The following is a 22,261-nucleotide window of genomic DNA, read 5'->3' on the forward strand; positions in this document are numbered from 1 at the left end:
GGGTCGAACAGAGTTGGACACAACTGAGCAACTTAGGACGCACACATGCATGCCAGTATACACAGTCATATAGTACCTGTTTACACACGCACGCAGGTGTAACACAGTCATACAGTACCTGTTATGCTGTAGACTGACACTTAACCTACTTGGCATTCGGTCCTGACCAACATTCCTCTAGTGGCACTTTGGCAGTACAGGCAATACTTCCCAGAGGTGAGCCACTGAGATGACTCCGCTCACAGCACAGTTACTTAGAGCTTCAACAAGTATTTACCGAGTGCCTACTTTGTGCCATCTGCAGGGTTTTAAGTTTTGAACAAAACAGGCATGGTGCCTGCCCTCATAGCGCTAAAAGTCTGGCAAGACACAGCATTAAATAATCAGCTGTGCACATAATTTCAAATGGCAGTAAGTGCTAAAATAACATGTTACAGAAGAACACAGTCAGGAGATCTAATTCAGATAGGGGCTGGGGGACTCCTCTGAAACTAAAAGAAGCTGTACTCAAGATAAATCTGAAGCATTACAAAAATCAGACAATTGGTAATGGGAAAGAATGATCCAGAAGAAGGAAGAAGGTGAGCAAAAGTCCCACCTAGAAAAGGGTCTGAGGCCTTCTGGGAACAGAGAGGTCAGTGAAGCTCAGGGAAGGGAACTAGGAGGAAAGCAACATAAGACAAGGCAGAACAGGGGAGAGGCGCCCAACCACATGGCAAATCAATGAGCATTTGGAGATTTTATTCTAAGAGCAAAGGGAAGCTGTTCAATAATTCTGAATGAGTCACAGCATCTATTTTTTATTTTTAACTTAAAATAAATTGATGAGAATTACAGAGACGACCTAGAGCACTTATAAAGAGACTAGTTAGATAAGAGTTGATGCTGACAATGTAGATGGAGGGAAATGGGCAGACTGGAAATCAAAGAGCCTCTGAGAAGAGTTGATGAGACTAAAAAGATGTATTTCAAGAGGAAGGGGGCATAAGTATACCTATGGCTGATTCATATTGATGTATGGCAAACCAACACAATATTATAAACCAATTATCCTACAAATAAAAATAATTTAAAAAGCTTTTTTTTTTAAATTTCCTTGAAAAAAATAAGAAGTAAAGTAACCTTGAAGTCCATGCTCACGGTTGGGTCAGGGGTCTGTTTCAGTGGCTCCCCGTACATAGAAGCCCCTCTCAGTGTCTGGATACTGGCCTCTGGCTTTCTTTACCCTTTCTTCTCTCTGATCTTTGCCTCTCCCAATTTTATCTCCCCATACTGTCCTTCTGCCTCCTTTCCAGCCCTTCTTTTTTCCCTCCATAACCTCCTCCCTTACTTAGATACAATATGAAATGGAAATCATTTTTAAATATCTATTCTACTTAATGAACAGTTCTTAATTTAAAATCTGGAGGATTCAAACATGTTTATATACATTCACCGAAAGACATATACCAGAATGTCTGAAAGTGAAGTTGCTCAGTCGTGTCTGACTCTTTGCGACCCCATGGACTGTAGCCTACCAGGCTTCTCCGTCCATGGGATTTTCCTGGCAAGGGGATTGGAGTGGGTTGCTATTTCCTTCTCCAGGGGATCTTCCCGACCCAGGAATCGAGCCCAAGTTTCCCGCATTGCAGGCAGACGCTTTACCCTCTGAGCCACCAGGGAAGCCCCAATGTCTACATCAGCACTATTCACAAAAGACAAAAACTAGGAGCTTCCCTGGTGGCATGGTGGTAAAGAATCCTCCTGCCAATGCAGGAGACACAGTTCAATTCCTGGTTCGGGAAGATCCCACATGCAGTGGAGCAACTAAGCCTGAGCGCCACAACTACTGAACCTGTGCTCTGGAGACTGGGAGCCACAACTACTGAGGTCCACTAGCGCTACAGCCTGTGCTCCACAACAGGAGAGGCCACTGCAAAGAGAAGCCCATATACAGCAACTAGTCAGCACCCCCAGTCACTGAACTAGAGAAAAGTCCATGTCGCAAGGAAGACCCAGCAGAGCCAAAAATTAAATAATCCTTTTTTTAAAAATACAGAAACCAGGCGCTACCCAAATATCCTCCAACAGTCAAAGAGATAACTGATGTGTTCAAATAATGGAATACTCCTTGCTCAGCCAGGAGAATCAATATATCCACCACAATGTAGAACCTTACAAACATAACATTGAACAAAAGAAACCAGACACAAAATGGTGCCTTGTGGAATATAAATCCTACTTATACCAAAAAAAAATTTTTTTTAAAAAGCAAAACTAATCTATGCTTTTAGAGGGCAAGATAGTAGTTGTGTGTGTGATGGGGAAGGAAGAATGCCAGGAGGACGTATAAAGAGCTGGTAATGTTCCGTTTCAGGGGGTGCTGATTATACAAATGTGTTCAGTTTGTGAAAATTCAGTTATATTCACATTTGATTAAGTGTAGTCTTCTGAATGTATTCTATACTTCAATAAAAGTTTTTTTAAATCAATGAGCTTAAAACTTTAATGTCCAGGGGAAGCGAGCAGTAGCAACAACTAGCCACTTTTTTGATCCATGATGCCCTCATGGATCATTAGAACCTCAAGGTCCTAATGACTTACTTTGTTTACCCCAGGAGACAACTGTGATATGGCTCTGAACCTGGAACCATGAACTCTACTCTCAGATTCCCAGCTTTATACTTAATGCTCCTCTGCTGGGCTGGGTCCTATTCTAGGCACTGAGGACATAACTGTGATGCCAGATGAGAAGCCTGCCTTCTCTGAGGCAACAAATACATGTGTGTGTACATATATTTATTTCAAGTATATGTGTGTGAGTGTGTGTATGTGTGTGTGTGTGTGTGTGTGTGTGTGTGTGTGTGTGTGTGTGCTTGAAATTAGCAAAAAGCCAGATCCTGTAATGGAGAAAAACAGGCAAGACCTGCTTTTGATGGTATCATCTAGCTAGATGACCCTGAACAAGTCACTTAACTTACTTGAATCTCAGTTACCTCATTTGCCTTAAGAGATTATTATAAGGATCAAATGTGATAATATCTTTCAAAGCACTTATAATGATAGCATTATTAATGGTAACAGCTCTTATCATATTACTGTCCTTACTGCTCAGTATAAGAGGGCTTCCCTGGTGGCTCAGATGGTAAAGAATCTGCCTGTAATGCAGGAGCCCCGGGTTTGATCCCTGGGTGAGGAAGATCCCCTGGAGAAAAGAATGGCTACCCACTCTAGTATTCTTGCCTGGAGAATCCCATGGACAGAGGAGCCTAGTGGGCTATAGTCTATGAGGTGGCAGAGTCAGACACGACTGAGCGACTAACACTTTGGGGCTTCCTAGGTGGCACTAGTGGCAAAGACCCACCTGTCACCACAGGAGACGCAAGACACAAGGGTTCAATTCCTGGGTTGGGAAGATCCCCTGGAGAAAGAAACGGCAATCCATTCCAGTATTCTTGCCTGAGAAATTCCATGGACAGAGGAGCCTGGCGGGCTATAATCCATAGGGTCACACAGAGTCAGACACAGATGAAGGGACTTAGCATGCATATGCTCAATATAAACTTGCTTGAGTTAACCAATGCCAGCCTGGCCTACACTAATACAGTAATAATAACAAGGAATAATAACAAGGAATTTTCTAGGTCACTAATTCTCAATTAAAAGGCTTCTATTCTAGGTAGAAGCAGGTGTATTGATAAATGGCTCTCCATTCCCTCTAAAGAGGCGCTGACACAAAGGCCTGATTCAATTTCAGCACAGCCTTCTCCAGCCTTTAAAGAGAAGCAAGCACAGACAGACAGAGCTAAGAAAGGAGAAGGCTAGACAAGTGACATCACCTCGGAGTTCAAATTAACCAACCAAAGAAAATATATGCAGTACCTTCATTTATTACCTGGTACTTTCTTGGGACCACAAAGAATCATACTTAAGATATGTGGCAGAACTAAAATCAAACAAAAACAATAAATTCAGGGGAAAGCAAAAGGGCTATGAAATCAGAGACTTAGTTTCAAATCATGGTTCTGCCATGTAACAGCCTGAGACCCTCACCTTGACCTCTCAGGACTGCTTCCTCACCTGTAACAAGAGGATGCTAATATCTACACCTTATGCAGTGATGTGATGTTGCAGGAGGTTATATACCTAATTTGCCTAGCCAGGATTATTGCTACTATTGTTGCTACTATTGTTGTGACTATTTTATAGACCTAAGTCCACTAAAAGCCACTCTTATACAGCCCAAATTGTCAACACGTTGATCTCCTCTATTTTTCCTGACTGTATCCCTCAGTCCTACACAGAACAGTATGTACTCAGACACATTTACACCATAAAGCTAAAAATACAGTGTGGACACAAATCTACATGCTTGCACAGAATGAAAAGGTAAAAAAAGCCTCTTTGAGTTTTAAGAACCTCAGCTATTTGTAAAATTATGAGGGTGTTCCCCTTGCTATTATTCTAGCTAATAATAAATCTTGTGGCAGGCTCCTTTACAGAAGCTAGTTTCATAAGAATTTACAGTTCAAGAATAAGTTCACAACTTCAGTACTGTTGTAGCTTTCCTCACAGTACTTAATTTACTTTGCCTTCTCAGCCAAAGGCTTGAATCAAAGCATAAATTGAAGGGGAAAAAAAAAATGGTGAAAGACTGATAGCCTTTTCTCTAAGGTCAGGAACAAGACAAGGATGCCTGCTTTCACCACGGCTATTCAAAATAGTACTGGAAGTCCTAACTAGAGCACTTAGGCAAGAAAGAGAAATAAAAGGCATCCATACTGAGAAAGAAGCAAATACCTCTGTTTGCACATGACAAGGTCATACATTTAGAAAACCCTAAAGATTCCACCAGAAAAAAGCTGTTAGAACTAATAAATAAATTAATTAAAGTTGCAGAATACATAATTAACACACAAAATTCAGTTACAGTTCCATATATTAACAATAAATAATCTGGAAAGGAAATTACAAAAACAATCCCATTTACAACAGTATCAAAAAGAATAAAATACTTAGGAATAAACTTAACCAAGGTGCAAAAGACTTGAATACTCAAAACTAAAAAACATTTCTGAGAGAGATTAAAGGCACCGATAAACAGAAAGGCATTCTATGTTCACTGAAGACTTACTATTGTTAAAATATTGGTATTACCCAAAGCAATCTATAGATTCAATGCAATCTCTATCAAAATCTCAATGACATTTTTTGCAGAAATAGAAAATGCTATCCTAAAACTCAAATGGGAACTCAAGGGATTCACGAACACCCAACACAATCCTGAAAAAGGAGAACAAAGTTGAAGGTCTCATACTTTCCAACTTCAAAACTTAATACAAAGCTATAATACTCAAGAGTGTGGTACTGGCATAAAGATAGACATACAGACCAACTAAATAGAATAAAGAGCCCAGAAATAATCCCTTGAATATATAATCAAATGATTTTCAACAATAGTACCAAAAGCACTTAATGGGGAAAAGATTGTCTTTTCAACAAACAGCACTGGGAAAACTGGATATGCATGGGCAAAAAAAAAAACATAAGTTGAACCCTAATCTTACACCATACCCTAAAATATTTAATTCAAAAGTCAAAATGGATCAAAGACCTAATTACAAGAGCTAAGATGATAAAGCTCTTAGAAGAAAACACAGGGGGAACGCTTCATGACATTGGATTCTGCAATAACTTCTTGGTTTAAAAGAGAAAAAAAAAAATTCCTGGATATTACACCAAAAGGACAGGCAACAAAAGAAAAAAACAGATAAGGTCAACTTCAACAAAAGTAAAAACTTTATGCATCAAAGGATACTGTCAACCGAGTGAAAAGGCAACCCGTGGAGTGGGAGAAGGTAAGGAATTTGATATCTAGAATACATAAAAAACTCCTAGACAACATCAATGAAAATAGGCAAAGGACTTGAACAGACATGTCTCCAAAGAAGATATATAAAACAGCCAATAAGCATATGAAAAGATACTCAACATCACTGGGGAGACGCAAATCAAAACCATAATGAGATACCACTTCATATACATTTGGATATTATTTAAAAACAATTTTTAAAAAAAAAAACAACAAGTGTTGGTGAGGGTGTGGAAAAACTAGAATCCTGTGCATTGCTAGGGGCAATGTAAAGGGCAGCAGCCACTGTGGAAAAGTCAGGTGACACTAGCGGTAAAGAATTCACCTGCCATTGCAGGAGACACAAGAGATGCCCATTTGATCCCTGGGTCGGGAAGATCCTCTGGAGTAAGAAATGGTGCCCCACTCCACTATTCTTTCCCTGGAAAATTCCATGGGCAGAGAAGCCTGGAAGGTTACAGTCCATGGGATCGTAAAGAGTCAGACACGACTGAGTGACTGAACAGAAAGCACACTATGGAAAACAGCATGGAGACAACATAAATTATCATGTGATCCAGAACTTCCACTTCTGGGGGTATTCCCAAACTGAAAACAGGGACTCAAACAGGTGCTTGTACTCCCATGTTTATAGCAGCATTACTCACAACAGCCAAAAGGCAGACGCAACCTAAATGGCCACCTATCAAAGAATAGATAAACAAAATGTGGCATATACATGCAATGAAATATTATTCAGTCTTAAAAATGAAGAAAATTTTGGGAATTCCCTGGTAAGGACTCTGCACTCTCACTGCTAAGGGCCCAGGTTCTATCCCTAACCACAGAACTAAGATCCTCAAGGTGCAGCCAAAAAACAGAAAAAGAAAAGAAAAATTTGACACATAGTATGACATGGATAAAATTTGAAGATATTATGCTAAGTGACATAAGCCAGATACAAAAAGACAGATTCTTCCTGAGTTCACTTACATGAGGTACTTCAAGTGCTAAGATTCAAAGACAAAAAATAAAATGGTGACTGCCAAGGCTGAGGGAAGGAAGGAATGGGGAGCTCTTGTTTAATGTGAAAGTATGTAATGACACTGAACTGTACACTTAAAAATGGTGAAAATGGCAAATGTATGTTATGTATATTTCACCACATTAAAAACAAAGTATGTGCTAAGTCCCCAATTGAACCTTCATGTTAATACTTTACTGAAACAGAAAATTTTTTAAATAATCCTTTTTAACTGAAGAAGTCTTAGGAGGCTACAAATGTGTCTACAGATGAAACAAGCAATTTTTCTGAGGGCAGTATATCTACTTAATGGTAGAACATCAAAATGGTTCCCAAAACTTCCACTTGATTCAAGATCTCTTATCAATAAGTTGGCAAGAGCAAAGGTTGAGATAAAAAACCTTTTCAGAAAACAAAAGGGATACATTTTTCAAAAAGTCAAGAGAAGCAAGGTCAATGGGAAAAACAACTTTCATAACATGCCATTAGAAAGATAACTAAATGACTCAGGAAATGTGGCCCTGGAAAGGAAAATTACAAAATTATTTCTCAAGACCATGGCATCAAAAGGCAAGATAATTCAAACAACATGGAAGCTTAAAAAGGGGGCTGTGTTACATGGATATAAGGGGTCCTTTATAAGTGATAGCATAGGAACAGTTAATTGGAGCTCTGAAACAAACTGATGTGCCTATTATCATGTATTGGAAGAGCCTCACTGTAATCAAGCAACTTACAAATTTTTCATTTTAATTAAACAAAAACTAGTCAAAAAATACTACCTTAAAATTGCACAGAACAGAGAGGACAAAAATAAGGGTAGGAGTGATTTTTTTGTTCCCTTGAACAATGCAAAGTAGAGCCAGGAACTGACTAAATGAATCTTCTGTTCTTTCCTTCGCACATTAAATTGGCTACTTCCCTCTACTTATTCCCCTTCCCCAAATGAAGCCATCCTGAAATGAAGTCACTATAAGGCACGAAAAGCCCAAGACTGACAACCATCTAAAACTCCAGACTCAGATTCATCCTAGCACTCACCACCCCAGACTCTGTGGAAAGACTGTGGAATCCTAGCAAAAGTTCCCAAGGCTAGTGATGGCAGAGTTCACTGGGTCAAAGACAATATCACCACTCTGACTTTTCCCCCAAAAATCCTAAGTACAAAATATAAAATAAATGACAGCCCTTTGAAACGTTAAAAGGACCCATTAACTGTTTCATTAACATATTTATATTACTGTATTATACTATTATAATCAGAAGAAGACTGCTCAGGACAAGGGTCTAAGACAAGTAAAGAGTATGGGGCTGGGGCAGAGGAGGATGAAGAGCCTGTGCTTCCAATGGTTAAAAAAGCTCAAGGACTAACTCCTAGAGGATGACCTGAACATGGTGACAGCACTCAAAACATCAATACCATGCACTGTTCCCTAGGTTTCTAGATGCTTCGGTACCTAGATAAGCACCCTGAACCCTAGCCAAAGATCTGCTCTAATATCCACAACCCCACCCACCCACTGCCCACACTAACTCTCCACCCTCCAACAGAGCTCCCTAATCTAGCCTGCACACCATCTTAGCAGGCCTTGCCAGGCAGGCTTATTAACCCTCTGCTAAAAACTGTTGCTGTCTCTGCTCAGGGCAAGCAACGGTTCAGCCTCTAATAGCTGTTTAAAACTGTTAGGTTCCATCTGCTTAAAAAAAGAAAGCTTGTATCTTCACACCCATTTATTCTTCAACATAATCAAATGTTCCAAATGAATAATATATCCCCCTGCTGGGTCTCAGTTAGCCACACTTTTTCCTCCCTCCATAGATCTCCAAAAAACAAGATAGAAAGTTACCCTAGAAACAAAAGTCTCTGGCCTTCCTGTGCTTTTCTGCTCTATGATTTCTGATCTCTGTTATACATGTGTGAGTTCTTAGCTTGCTCAAATCACCTGGGTTTTATTAGACAGCTCCTTTATACCACTCACATGGACACTCACTCTTCACACAGTCCCTGATTCTGGAATGCCAATGTGACTCTACCAACTACCAAACGACAATAATACAGTGAAACAATAAATATATATAATATATAAACTATGAAAATATATACATATAAATGGTGATAAATATATATATATATGTAACATAACAATAGTAATATAACAGTTGCTACCATTTATTGAGCACTATGACCAAGTTACTCTAGGTGCTTTACATAAGTTATCTCATTTCATCTCTATAACCACTTTTTATCTTTATGAGTAGTCTTTATCTCAAGTATTTGTTAAAATACCATTAGGTCATTCCACAGGACAGGAACAAAGATAATTCCCTACAGAAACTTAGCAACCATGTACAGAACTTTACAGAAAACAACTCTATAGCTGAAACCTGACTGCTGACCAGGGAATGGGGTTCTGAGGAGACTCTGCAGAGAAAGGACATCAGGCAGAGGAGGAAAGCTGTCCCTCTGGGCAAGTTCTTGTGACACTCACAGAATGGAGGCTCTGTTTTTAGAAGGTTCGAGTGCAGCACAGAGGTTCTATGTGCCTTTCTGGCCACACCCCAAACTGAGGTGCCATTAGATCAATGTCACTCAAACTCCTGGCGAGCCACACTCCCACATCAAAAAGTCCCAAACTGAGGATCAAGTTCTTCCACACAGCATTCCTATCAGTAGCGAGGCAGTAGATGCCCTCAAGCCAATCACCCATGTAGTCTGGCATTTCAGGAGCTCCATTTGCCCAGCCAACAATGTTCACATCGGCCCCACTGGAACCCATAGCAGCACCTTCGGGCTCAACAAAGCTTCTCATAAGTACATAATAAGATAATTATTACCATCATCCCTATGTAAGAAAAAGCATGCAAAGGGTATGTAAATTGCCAAAGGTCACAAGCTGCTAAGTGGTAAAGTCAGGATTCAAACTCAGACCTCACCAGCTGAAAAGCCTGCATACTCACCACTATATGATGCTGCTACCCAACACCTCTAAAGATGGCTCAGAGGGTTCCAGTCCCACCACCCTGACTTCTGACTTGTGCCCACCCAGCCCCACTCCCCAGACATGCTTCAGCTCTTCCAGTCATGGGTATGTTTCCTTTCTCCAAATTCCCCCTAAGCATTCTTCAGTATTCTGATAATAGATTTCTGAATTACTAAATTTTTCAATACATCTCCTGATTCCACTTTAACTTCTGTAATAGCTTTCATATATGCCAATAAACCACTAAGAATTTCTATCTGATAGCACACAAAGAATAAACAACCTAGGAATAAGTTAACAGTAAATGTGCAGGAACAAAATGAAGAAAACACACACTTTTATTCACAGATACAAAAACAGATGTGAAGAAGAGAAATTGACCATATTCCTGAAGAGGTATACTCAAAATTATATAGCAGGAATACTCAGTATTGTAAAACTACGATCTAAGGGGCCAGCTCCCAACCTTGAGTGGGAACGAATAATCACCCTCCCTGAAGCAGGTTCAGGAACTGAGGACAAGAGACCAAATATTATCTCATTGCTCTTATCATTCAGGAAACTCCAAGGAATTGGGGAGCTATGAGCCTCAAACTGTGGATGAAGACCAAATTTATAGGAGATAAATATAAACCACAACACCACACTGCCTGGTAACACTGTAGTGAGGCTCAGCAGTTGACAAGCCCACCTATGCCCAAAGAGCTTCAGTTTCACATTTCAGAATCTCACTCTTTAATAGACACGGACAGCCAAGAATCATCAGTTTAAGGAGAGCCACCAAGATGAAAGAGAAAACAGGGATACTATAAGGTAAAGAAGAAGTGTTTTTTAAACATTTAGTCAATTATACCTCAACTGAACAAAAAAAAACTACAATTACTATCCCTGCAGAAAAGAGAATACTCCATCCATAAAATTACAATATGTGTTAGAAGTCCCCAAGACTACAGATCAAGGCTCCCAAATTTCAACTTGCAACCTACACTTTTGTACTTGTCCAAATTAAGTTTAAAGTAGAATAAAGACATTCCCAGACTTTCAAGAACTCAAAAAGGAACCTCCTCTTCTCCCTTTCTTAGGATGCTACTGGAGTACTTGCTCCAACAAAGCTAGAGGGTAAAACAAGAAAGTAAGATATGAGATTCAACACAGGAAAGAGGTAAAGGGAATGATACATGATACAATGAGAGCTGCCTGGCAGACCTAGACAACAATCAATCCAGATTACAGCAGTTCCTCCATCCATCTTCTCACCTCCCCATGTCAGCAGATGGCATGACCACCTACCCTACCCACTCAAGCTAACAAAGAAGTCATTCCTGACTCTCTCAAAACCCAAATTCAACATACTCTTGATTTTACCTTCTAAATAACTTATAAATACATTGACTTCTTTCCATCTCCATTGGCACCACCATATTCCAAGACTCTATTATCTCTCACCTGGTCTATTGTAATGGACAGCTAACTAGTCTACCTTATCCCGCACAAACCATTTTCCATATAACAACCAGTAATATTTTTAATATAAATAAATCATGTCACTCTGCTTAAAATCTAAGTTCCCAAATTTAGCCCACCAGACTCTGCATAATCTAGCCCCTGACTATCTTTAGAATCTCACGTTATTTCCCTCTCACACTCCCTCCCTATAGTCCAACCACAGTGGCCTTGCAGATCCTTGAACATGGAAGCTTTCTCCTGTCTCTGAACATGATATTTCCCTTTTACAACAACTTCCCCAGCTCTTCACATTGAATTATTCGCATCTTTCATGATTCACCTTAAATGTCATTTCCTCAGAGACAGCTTTCCTGATGGTCAATTCTCAATTAGCCCCTCACCAAGTCAGTTTCCTTTCCTTTCTCAGTGAGTCAAAAAGAAGGAGTTTTGTTCAGTGAATTACGGTATATCCTTAAAGAACAGTATGAAAGTAAAAAGTGAAAGTGAAAGTCACTCAGTCATGTCTAACTCTTTGAGACCCCTTGGACTGTAGCCTGTCAGGCTCCTCTGTTCATGGAATTCTCCAAACCAGAATACTGGAGTGGGTTGCCATTTTCTTCTCCAGGGGATCTTCCTGACCCAGGGATTGAACCCAGGTCTTCCACATTGCAGGCAGATTCTTTACATATGCAACCATTTCAATGAAGGACTTCCCTGGAGTTCCAGAGGTTAGGACCCAGTACTTTCACTGCCATGGCCCTGGGTTCAATCACTGATTGGGTTACTAAGATCCTGCAAACCACATGGCGTGGCCAAAAAACAAACAAAATAAATGAGGTTATAAAACAAAGTATTTAGGATATATGGTTAAGCAAGACAAGTGTTAAGAATCAGAACAGATGGATAAGGAGAAATTTTCCTACCAGCTATCACAACATACTATAAAGTTGTAATAGTTAATATAGCACAAGGACAAGGAGGTTGACTGATCAGAACAGGAAGCCTAGAAATAGATCCATGTGCACTGTACACTTGACAAAGTAAGAGACACGGCATTACAGAGCCACAAGCAAAGGATGAGCTTGTCAATAAACGATGCTGGGACAACCGATTATCCATTAGTGGAAAAAAACTATAGTCCTATCTTACAACGTATTTTATAGAAAAATAAATTCCTGTTTAAAGACCCAAAAAGGAAAACTTTAAAATTCTGAGAGAAAGACATATAACTTTTGAGTAGGACAGAATTTCCTGAAATGGTTCTTTTCTCTCTCTTACAAATACATACACACACACAAAGAGAACAAATCTAAAAAGGAAAATGTTGATGAATGACTTCATTAAATTAAAACTGCTAGATATCAGTAGTACCAAATTAAGAACGTAAACCACAGACTAAATGGAGATTGTAATATATGTAACTGCTGAAAGATTAGTATCCAAACTACATAAACAACATTTTAAGATCTCTGTATACACACACACACACACACAAACACTCACACACACATATAAACAATCCACTTAAAAGATGGGCAAGTGAAAGTCGCTCAGTCGTGTCTTACTCTTTTTGATCCCATGGACTGTAGCCTGTCAGGCTCCTCTGTCCATGTAATTCTCCAGGTCAGAATACTGGAGTGGGTAACCATTCCCTTCTCCAGGGGATCTTCCCAACCCAGGGATCGAACCCAGGTCTCCCAGACAGGAAAATTCTTTACCATCTGAGCCACCAGGGAAGTCCAAAAGATGAGCAAAGGTATTCCCAAAAGAAGAAATCAAGGAAAAGATTCTTCACTACATTAGTAATCAGGGAAATACAAACTAAAAGCATAGTGAGATACCACTTCACATCCATCAGCTTCACAAAAAATTAAGTCTGACAACACAGAGCATTGTGAAGGCTATAGAAAAACGAGAACTCTCATTCATTTCTGGTGGAAGGAAATTGATACAATCGGCAATATCTAATGGAATAAAATACCATACACCCTAAAAGTTGGCAATTCCATTTCTAGGAATACCCTAAAGGGGTAGCTTTCAAACTTTTTTGATCATCACACACATTTTATACTGTGACCCAGTTCAAGCATACAACTCAAAGGAAAATTCACAAAAAGGAGCTTATTCTTATTAAGTGTGACACATTCTGATAGTTCCATTCTCTTCTCATTCAGTTTTCAAATGTTGGGGTGACTCATTCCACTGATTTTACAACCAAAAATGGGTAAACATACCCAATTCAAAAACCTTTGCCCCAGAAAATCATCTCAAAATATCTTCTTGAGCAAAGGTGGGACAATGTTCGTGGCGGCTTGCTTTGTCAAAAGAAATTTAAAATAACATACAAGTCAGTCAGCATGAGAGTGAATTTAAAAATGGGAGGCATATTCAGATAATGGAATATGATACAGCAGTGCAATGAAAGAATGAGAACCATTAAATATAATTATCAATAAATCTGATGAATTTAATACTAAGCAAAACAAGCAAGTTGCAGAAGAATACGTCCAGTATGGTATCATTTGCATAAACTTTTTAAACATGTAAAACAATACTACATATTATTTAGGGATACATTTACACATGATGAATAAAGTATAAAAATATGCTCAGGGAAAAAGGAAAAAGATCACAGAAGAGTATGAAAAAGTAAAATGGAAAGACCAAGTAAACAGCTAGATAGTTAAATTGTTAAAAGTTGCCCATCTTCAAAATTAAACTATTGCCTCTCAGGGATGCTTCCCTGGTGGCTCAGATGGTAAAGAATCTGCCTGCAATGCAGGAGAACTGGGTTCAATCCCTGGGTTGGCAAGATCCCCTGGAGGAGGGAATGGCTACCCACTTCAGTATTCTTGCCTGGAGAATTCCATAGACAGAGGAACCTGGAGGTCGCAAAGAGTTAGACACGACTGAGCAACTAACATTTTCTCAGGGCAGCAACTCCCTTCTAGACACGAGGCTGAAGACAGAGGCTCAGCCTGCCAGCCAGAGACTAAAGCAGCCAATTTGAGATGAGTCTTCAAAGCCGACAGCACTCATCTTTCAAAACTGTTCCATTTAGTAATCAACTACACTGAGTATCTATTTTTAACTAAGTAATGAAATTCAGAACATGGACCCAAAAAATGCAACAGGTAGTTGTGGGTGGATGAGATGTCATAGCAGATGCCCCAAACACAGCCATGTGCCAGTAAGGTTGAGTCACTGTGATGTGCTGAAAAAAGATATTAAGGCTCAGCTGCCACAGGTTGCAGTGAGTCCTCCCCTGCTTTCCTCTCAGGAATCATTCCAGGATGTGGAACACTTAGACATCTTCGAGATTAGTAAATCACTAAAAAAAGACAAAATATGGCATCTTACAAATAACACATGCTTGTGATCAAATTAACATAGGGTAGAGAGCTAATAAACGTTCAGTAGGCTCATGGAATAATTCCCTAACATTAAAAATTCAGCCCCTCCAGGTCTCAATATAAATTTCACCTAGAAGAGTAAGCCCAGTACTGTAACACACTTGACCGTAATCTCTAAAACCAACTCATTTGTCAGGGAATGTCATTTAAAAGGATTATGCATAACAGAATTTAAGCGATCAACTCTCAGACCAATGAACATGTTCTGAATCCCAAGTCCAAACTACTCTGATCCCCAAACTGAGCAACTTCTCTGGGAAAACAGCTAATGCATTCATTCATTCAACCTTTACTTACTACATTAGAAAGACACCATGGTAGAACTTACAGAGGCATTCAGTTCAGTTCAGTTCAGTCGTTCAGTTGTGTCTGACTCTTCGCAACCCCATGAACTGCAGCACTCCAGGCCTCCCTGTCCATCACCAACTCCCGGAGTCCACCCAAACCCATGTCCATTGAGTCGGTGATGCCATCCAACCATCTCATCCTCTGTCGTCCCTTTCTCCTGCCCTCAATCTTTCCCAGCATCAGGGTCTTTTCAGATGAGTCAGCTCTTTCCATCAGGTGGCCAAAGTATTGGAGTTTCAGCTTCAACATCAGTCCTTCCAATGAACACCCAGGACTGACCTCCTGTAGGATGGACTGGTTGGATCTCCTTGCAATCCAAGGGACTCTCAAGAGTCTTCTCCAACACCACAGTTCAAAAGCATCAATTCTTCTGTGCTCAGCTTTCTTTATAGTCCAACTCTCACATCCATACATGACCACTGGAAAAACCATAGCCTTGACTAGACAGACCTTTGTTGACAAAGTAATGTCTCTGCTTTTTAATATGCTGTCTAGGTTGGTCATAACTTTCCTTCCAAGTAGTAAGCGTGTTTTCATTTCATGGCTGCAGTCACCATCTGCAGTGATTTTGGAGCCCCCCAAAAATCAAGTCAGCCACTGTGTCCACTGTTTCCCCATCTATATGCCGTGAAGTGATGGGACCGGATGCCATGATCTTAGTTTTCTGAATGTTGAGCTTTAAGCCAACTTTTTCACTCTCCTCCTTCACTTTCATCAAGAGGCTCTCTAGTTCTTCCTCACTTTCTGCCATAAGGGTGGTGTCATCTGCATATCTGAGGTTATTGATATTTCTCCTGGCAATCCTGATTCCAGCTTATGCTTCCTCCAGCCCAGGGTTTCTCATGATGTACTCTGCATATAAGTTAAATAAGCAGGGTGACAATACACAGCCTTGACGTACTCCTTTTCCTATTTGGAACCAGTCTGTTGCTCCATGTCCAGTTCTAACTGTTACTTCCTGACCTGCATACAGGTTTCTCAAGGCATAAAAATATTTTTTGTTTTTATACAGAGGCATAAAAATATTTTAAACAAGAATCCTCTCCTTGACACTGACAGCCTAGCAATGGAGTTTGGAAACACACGTAATCTTACATAAGGTAGAGAGATTTAGTTGCCATAAGAGAAATAAAAGTGAATTGCTATTTAAAAAAAAATAACTTACTTTGCATAGGTTCTTGCCTATCTAGTCCTTCTGTGAATCATACCTAGAATACAGAAACCCTGGTACCTCATCTCTTCAAGGACAAGTAGCTATATATGGTAACAATACTGGCTCCTGTGATCTATAAAAATCAGTCTCCTCATTTTAAACATTTGAGTTAAGAGAAATTCCAAACATGGATCCCAATTCTCATAACGGACTGAAAAGTGAAACTGTCTGTCACTCAGTCATGTCCGACTCTTTGTGACCCCATGGACTCTAGCCCTCCAGGCTCCTCTGTCTATGGAATTCTCCAGGCAAGAATACTGGAGGGAGTAGCTATCTTCTTTTCCAGGGGATCTTCCAAACACAAGGATTGAACCCAGATCACCTGCATTGCAGGTAGATTCTCTACCGTTTGTTTGAGCCACCAGATGGCTGCTGGTCTAAAAGAAAGGGAAAAGCTAAAAGCAACACACCAAAAAAAAAAAATTATTTTCTCTAACTCTGTCATTGTTTTGCTATAGAAACTTCTGGAATTCATACTTTGGTTGAAACACTGAGGAAAGAATTGTTAATGAGCTTCAAAAGAACTTTCATGAATCTTTCAGTTAAATACTACATAAAAGGCATCAATAATGCTCTAGATTAATGAGGCTTTTCACATCATTTTATCTGTAGCGGGTTTGTTAATGTAGGTAGAGATAATTTTATTTCTTTTCTAAATCTAAAGTAAACTCCATAAATACTAAAAGTCATTAAACACCCTTTCCAGTATTTTTCACAGAGTTAGTCCAGACAGGGCCAGGTCTAGTCGATTCATTTCAAATTAATCATCAGACCCACTATCTGCACCTGAACACTCAACTAAACATTCAGGAATTTGGGAGCACCAAAGAGGGAGTCTACAAAGAAGAAGTAAAGTGACTTTATCTGGATGAATCCAACTGTTCTCTCAGGATACCAACAAAAGAGTAAGAAGTTCAGGTTTATGTGTTTATATCACCTTACATAAACCAGTTCCCAGTCCTCTGCCATCAGTCCTGTCATGTCTTCAATATCTCTGAGGAGAGTATTTGTGACAAACTGGAGAAGGAAGATCTTTTTCCATGTCCTGTCCATTCAAGCCAGTAAATAACCTGGGTACACAGGTTTGTCTTTTTAGTGACAACTTTAATGAGAGAGAATTCACAAACCATAAAATTCACCTTTACAGGTGCACAAATAAGTCATTTTTAGTATATTTAGAGAGTCGTGTAACCATTACCACTAATTTTAGAACATTTTCATCACCTCAAATAGAAACCCATACCCAATGATTACTTAAAAAGCATCCTACCATTCCAACGAAATGTCCAACTAACCTAGTCTTCTCTATCTTACCAGTTTTATCCAGGTCTTCAGCTTAGTCAGAAAATAGCAAGATTTGTAGAAAGTAAAAATAAAAGAGCTTTTAAAAGAAGAACTAATCAAGAATGTAGTATCTCTAGAAAGAAAATGTTCGAAAAATGATAGGGATATGCTCAAAAGACAACTTGACAGAGCTCCCAATGATAAAGGCTAGAACAACTGAGCAAAAAAATAAAATAAATGAACACAGTTCATTAAGGATTATAACTCAAATAAAATAAATGCCTCAAAATTCATACTGATATAAATAAACAAATAAATAATTGGCAGGGAAGGGGTAATGCTTCTTTATAGAAGAATTAAATGACTAAGTGTAGGAGGAAAAGGGAAATTAAAAATCACTCTTATCCAAGAACCACAGTAACAATTATTGCAGGCAAGAACCATTAATGGAGGTTGAAATTAACGGACAAAAGTAAGATGAGAAACAGAACATCTGCACAATGTCAAACACACTGCACAATGTACTTACTAATCACAAAGGGAAAATCAGTTTCACAGTGGCAAAACCTGATACACACAATCTTAATGATGTACTGAAAATTATACATCCCTTCTGTAACACCGAGGGCGGGTATCAGAGTGAGTATTTCTCACTCTGATAAAGGGAAAACATTAGACAAACCCATATTGAGCAATATTTTACAAAGTAACTAACCAATGCTACCTTTAAAAGCTTCAAAACCACTGAAGACAATGAAAGACAAGAAACTGTCACAGATTTGGAAGATAAAGTAGACATGACAACTAAATGCAATCTGTATCATGGATTGGATTCTGGACTAAAAAAGGACATTAACAGGAAAACTGGTAAAATTCAAATAAGACTTAAAGAACAATTATCAGCATGTAACAGCATTAATTTTCTGTAGCATTTTTGTAATTATTCTTTAAGTAAATCTATTTCAAAATAAAAAATTGAGTTTTTTTAATGCAACATTTTTAGGTATGAAATATTACTGTTTCAACTTAATTGTGAAAAATGACTCATTTTGGGCTAGCAATTATAATTTTCCTATTAGGAGAGACTATCAAATAATGTCAGATTCACAATCTCAAATCCCAACTCTTACAGTGCATACTGAATTGCAGAACACAGAACAAGAAAACAAGTCAATGATGAAAAACACACTAGCTAAAAACCACTAGCACACTGTTAACAAAGAGGTATGCCTTAATCATACACATACACACACACACACACACACACACCATTCTGATCATGAAGCAATGGCCCACAGCACAAGTAAATAACCTGAAACATAAAATGTCAAGAACTGGACAAAACCAATTTAACACATGATAAGGGCATGACTTGATGAATTTCTGTGGTGTTCGACTTTAACAAGCCTGGTGAGAAAGGTCTGTTATGAGGAAATGGATGAATTGGTTCTGGTACATACCCCGATTTCAAGTCAGTTATCCTCAAACAGTTTGTAGCATCCAGTCCCACTTTCCCATTACGGACCACGCTAGATATGAACGGAGAGAGCATTGGAGAAATTCGGTTCAAGGCCACTTCTGGAGACATTTTAACTTGCCTTGCAAATCACCACTGAAAGAAGAAGGAAAGAATGATGATCAGAATATCCAAATCAGAATATCCAAATTGTTAGATATAACAATCTTCCTGGAAACTGGTGCAGTACACAGAAGTGTCTCCTGCTTGATACCTCATCTCCTGTCTTATGGCAGCCTCTTGCAGTGACCCTCCAAAAGCCTATCTCACTATTGCTCACCTACTCAAGACACAGACTTTTCAGGAGGAGCAGCAACCCCTTGAAATCTAATTGCCTCCCCCTTTTCAAAGCCAGTTTCTATGCTGCCACACTCTACTTAAAAGCTGTCCTACTCTGTCTTACAACTGGCAGGTCCTTCCTTCTCAAGAAGGGTTTACTGACAATCCTCTCCCCCGACACACAAAACACACACACTGCTAGGTTAGGAGTCCCCCCCACCTTGTCCCCACAAAGAGTAAGAACTGGATTGATAAAACTGCAAAATTTCAGAAGAAGCAAACCTACTTGCAATTATTACTTACAAGTTATTTACTTGTAGGTGTATTTACTGGCACACCTCTTTCTTATTTCCCCTCCACAGTATAATTACCTGCTTACTGATCTCTTCCCTGCAGAACTGTCTTGACTCACCAGTGTTTAACAGAAGCACCTAATACACCATAAGCACCAAGAAGCATCTTTTAATAAAGATGAATAAGGAGACAAGAGCTAGAGAAATATTTGGGTATGAAGAAAAGATATTATGCCCTCAAAAAATCTGGTAGAAAATAGCATATCTGAGATGTAGCAAAAATCTATGTAACCATTAAATCATGAAAACACACACCTATCCAGATACTAAGCAGCACAAACTATCATAGATCCAAAAGTTTTTGATTCTAAGGCACTAAGAAATTCTTAAACTTGAAAATACAAAAGTAAAACCAATAAATCATCTCTAAATTACTTGGAAACCCATGGGGCTGGAGGAGGGAATACATGAATTCCTCTTAATAGATTTCTAAATGAAAGCCTCCACTTTCAGAGGTGAATAAGTCAATTTAAATGATCATTTTCTTCCTCAATCTGAAAGGATAATCCCACATCAAAAGCAAATTAATTTCCTGCAAGTTACAATTGCAAGTAAATGATGTGCTCATTCTGGTTTTCATATACTATGCCATATGAGGATTTACAGCTCCCTGCTAAATGCTGAAAACTTGTACTCATTTTAAACATTTCAGAGTAGTAATAAAGGGCAAAAAAATAAATAACAATCATAAAAACAAATAATAACAAAAAAAAACCCACTGTGACCCTACATACTGCTGACACCCAAAAGTACCTCTGAAGTAGAAAAAGCTTTATACTTTAGTATTCAAATCATCTTTTCTACAAATATAAAACAAGGTCCTCCCCTAACCACTTAACAGATGGCTTCCCACCACCATTCCAATATGTCATCACAAAATAAGAATAAACATCTAGTGCACTGTATTATCAGTCATAAAAATCAAGTACATTTATAATACTTTATCATAAAGAGCTTCCATAAACATTAGTGCACTTGACCTCCACAATTCTGGATGGTAAGCCATATATTAGAATTCCCATTTTACAAATGACATAGATAACTTTTATAATTTGTCTTTGAACAGTATACTAGACCATATTATCACTGAAGTCTTATTTTTTTCCTATTTCTGCAACATTTCCACTTTTATTTCTGCTCATTGATGTCACAGTTCTTGAAAGGATGCTTATCTAGATCATATGCAAAACAGAAATACTCATTTTGGAAAAAAGCAAAAGGACCTTACCTACACTACAAAATTATTCTTCCATGTATTTTCCCACAATACCTATTATTATTTCATCTCTCATTTCTATGAAAAACGGAAACAGAACCAATACATTCTCGAAATCTACTGAATATCAGGCACTATATTACCCATCTCTAGCTTCAATTTCATTTACTTCTCAACAACTACCTCGTCCTCTGTTTAATATTATTGTTCCCATTTCAAAGATAAGAAAACTAATGTTGAGCAAGACTAAGTAACTTACTCAAAGTCACAAACCTAGCAAGCAGAAGCATTGGAATTCAAATCCAGATCTCCCTCAAAGTCCACTATGCCTATCTTCTTCTCAAATAAACACCAAAGAGAAAAGCATCAAAGTGAATTTGTTTTTTTTAAAGCATACATCTAGTAAAATGAACAAAAAAGTCATGAATTCAGACTAATGGTTGCTTGACAACTAGAAACAAATTAGACTAATGTTGGCCTACTGCTGAAGCTGGCCTAAGTGATTCACTAGGTAAAATGCTAGGGGGAACAAACCTGCTCCAGAAACCAAACTATACTTAAGGTGACAACACCCCATCCAATTCAGCAACTGTCATGACCTTAGAATGACACCTGAAGGAATGAATTTGTCTTTGTTTCCTGAACAGCCATAATACTATCTTTTGACAGTGCAAGATTTTATGCAGCATTAAAATGTTACAAGCACAGCTGCTGTGACTTCTCTAGACAAGAGAGGGTGGGGGGAAAACCTGACTCCAAAATCGGAGGTCACCGAATAGCTAAAAATGACAGTTCTTTGGCTTCTGAGCGGGGTACACAGATGGGGGATGATCTCCCAGTAGTATTTTTTACACAAAAAAAGCACAATAATCGATCCCAGATAGGCAAAATTTTACTGTGGCCCGTTTCCCTTGAAAGCTAGTTGCGAAATTTCTATTTCCTGATTTTGACGTGTAACATACAGAAGGAAATGCAGAAATACAATTTACAGAGCTTTACAATTTACAGAGCTTTGCTGCCTCAAGATAGGGTCACATGAGGTATTTCGATGGGCAGTCTGGGGAATACAAACACGTCTAAAGCATCATCTACCTTCTCGCAATTAAGATGGGATGACAAACACGGAAACACGTGCCCAGCTTACGTCATGGAACGGAAAGGGGTGGCGTCCTGCTGCGTCACGTCGACGTCATACGGCGCACGAGGGAAGTACACAAGGGAAGTAATTTCTCCAAGGGGCAGCATTCAAGAAAAACAACCAGCTCGAACCCAAAGAATGACCACCCCGCTCTAAAAGGGGACACCTTCTCCCAAACTGTATGATCTCCTAATCAGCAAGGAAAAAGCAAAGAGTCTTG

The 22,261-nt window shown here is 39.0% G+C and overlaps 1 protein-coding gene across 3 annotated transcripts in view; it reads right to left on the bottom strand.

Annotated features, from left to right (window-relative positions):
- The window catches only part of BABAM2 (BRISC and BRCA1 A complex member 2), a 399,480-nt gene that overhangs the window by 376,862 nt on the left and 357 nt on the right, over positions 1 to 22,261 (bottom strand). For 2 of the 3 annotated variants that reach the window (XM_043469051.1, XM_043469049.1), the window contains exon 2: positions 19,000 to 19,151. In XM_043469051.1, the coding sequence (XP_043324986.1) occupies positions 19,000 to 19,127 (128 nt within the window). In that variant the 5' untranslated portion in view covers positions 19,128 to 19,151. Of the gene's footprint in view, positions 1 to 18,999; positions 19,152 to 21,995; positions 22,021 to 22,261 lie in introns of those variants that run through there. The other variant, XM_043469050.1, reaches the window with a different exon arrangement.

Source organism: Cervus canadensis, chromosome 5, assembly GCF_019320065.1.
Source record: "Cervus canadensis isolate Bull #8, Minnesota chromosome 5, ASM1932006v1, whole genome shotgun sequence".
Taxonomy (NCBI): Eukaryota; Metazoa; Chordata; class Mammalia; order Artiodactyla; family Cervidae; genus Cervus; species Cervus canadensis.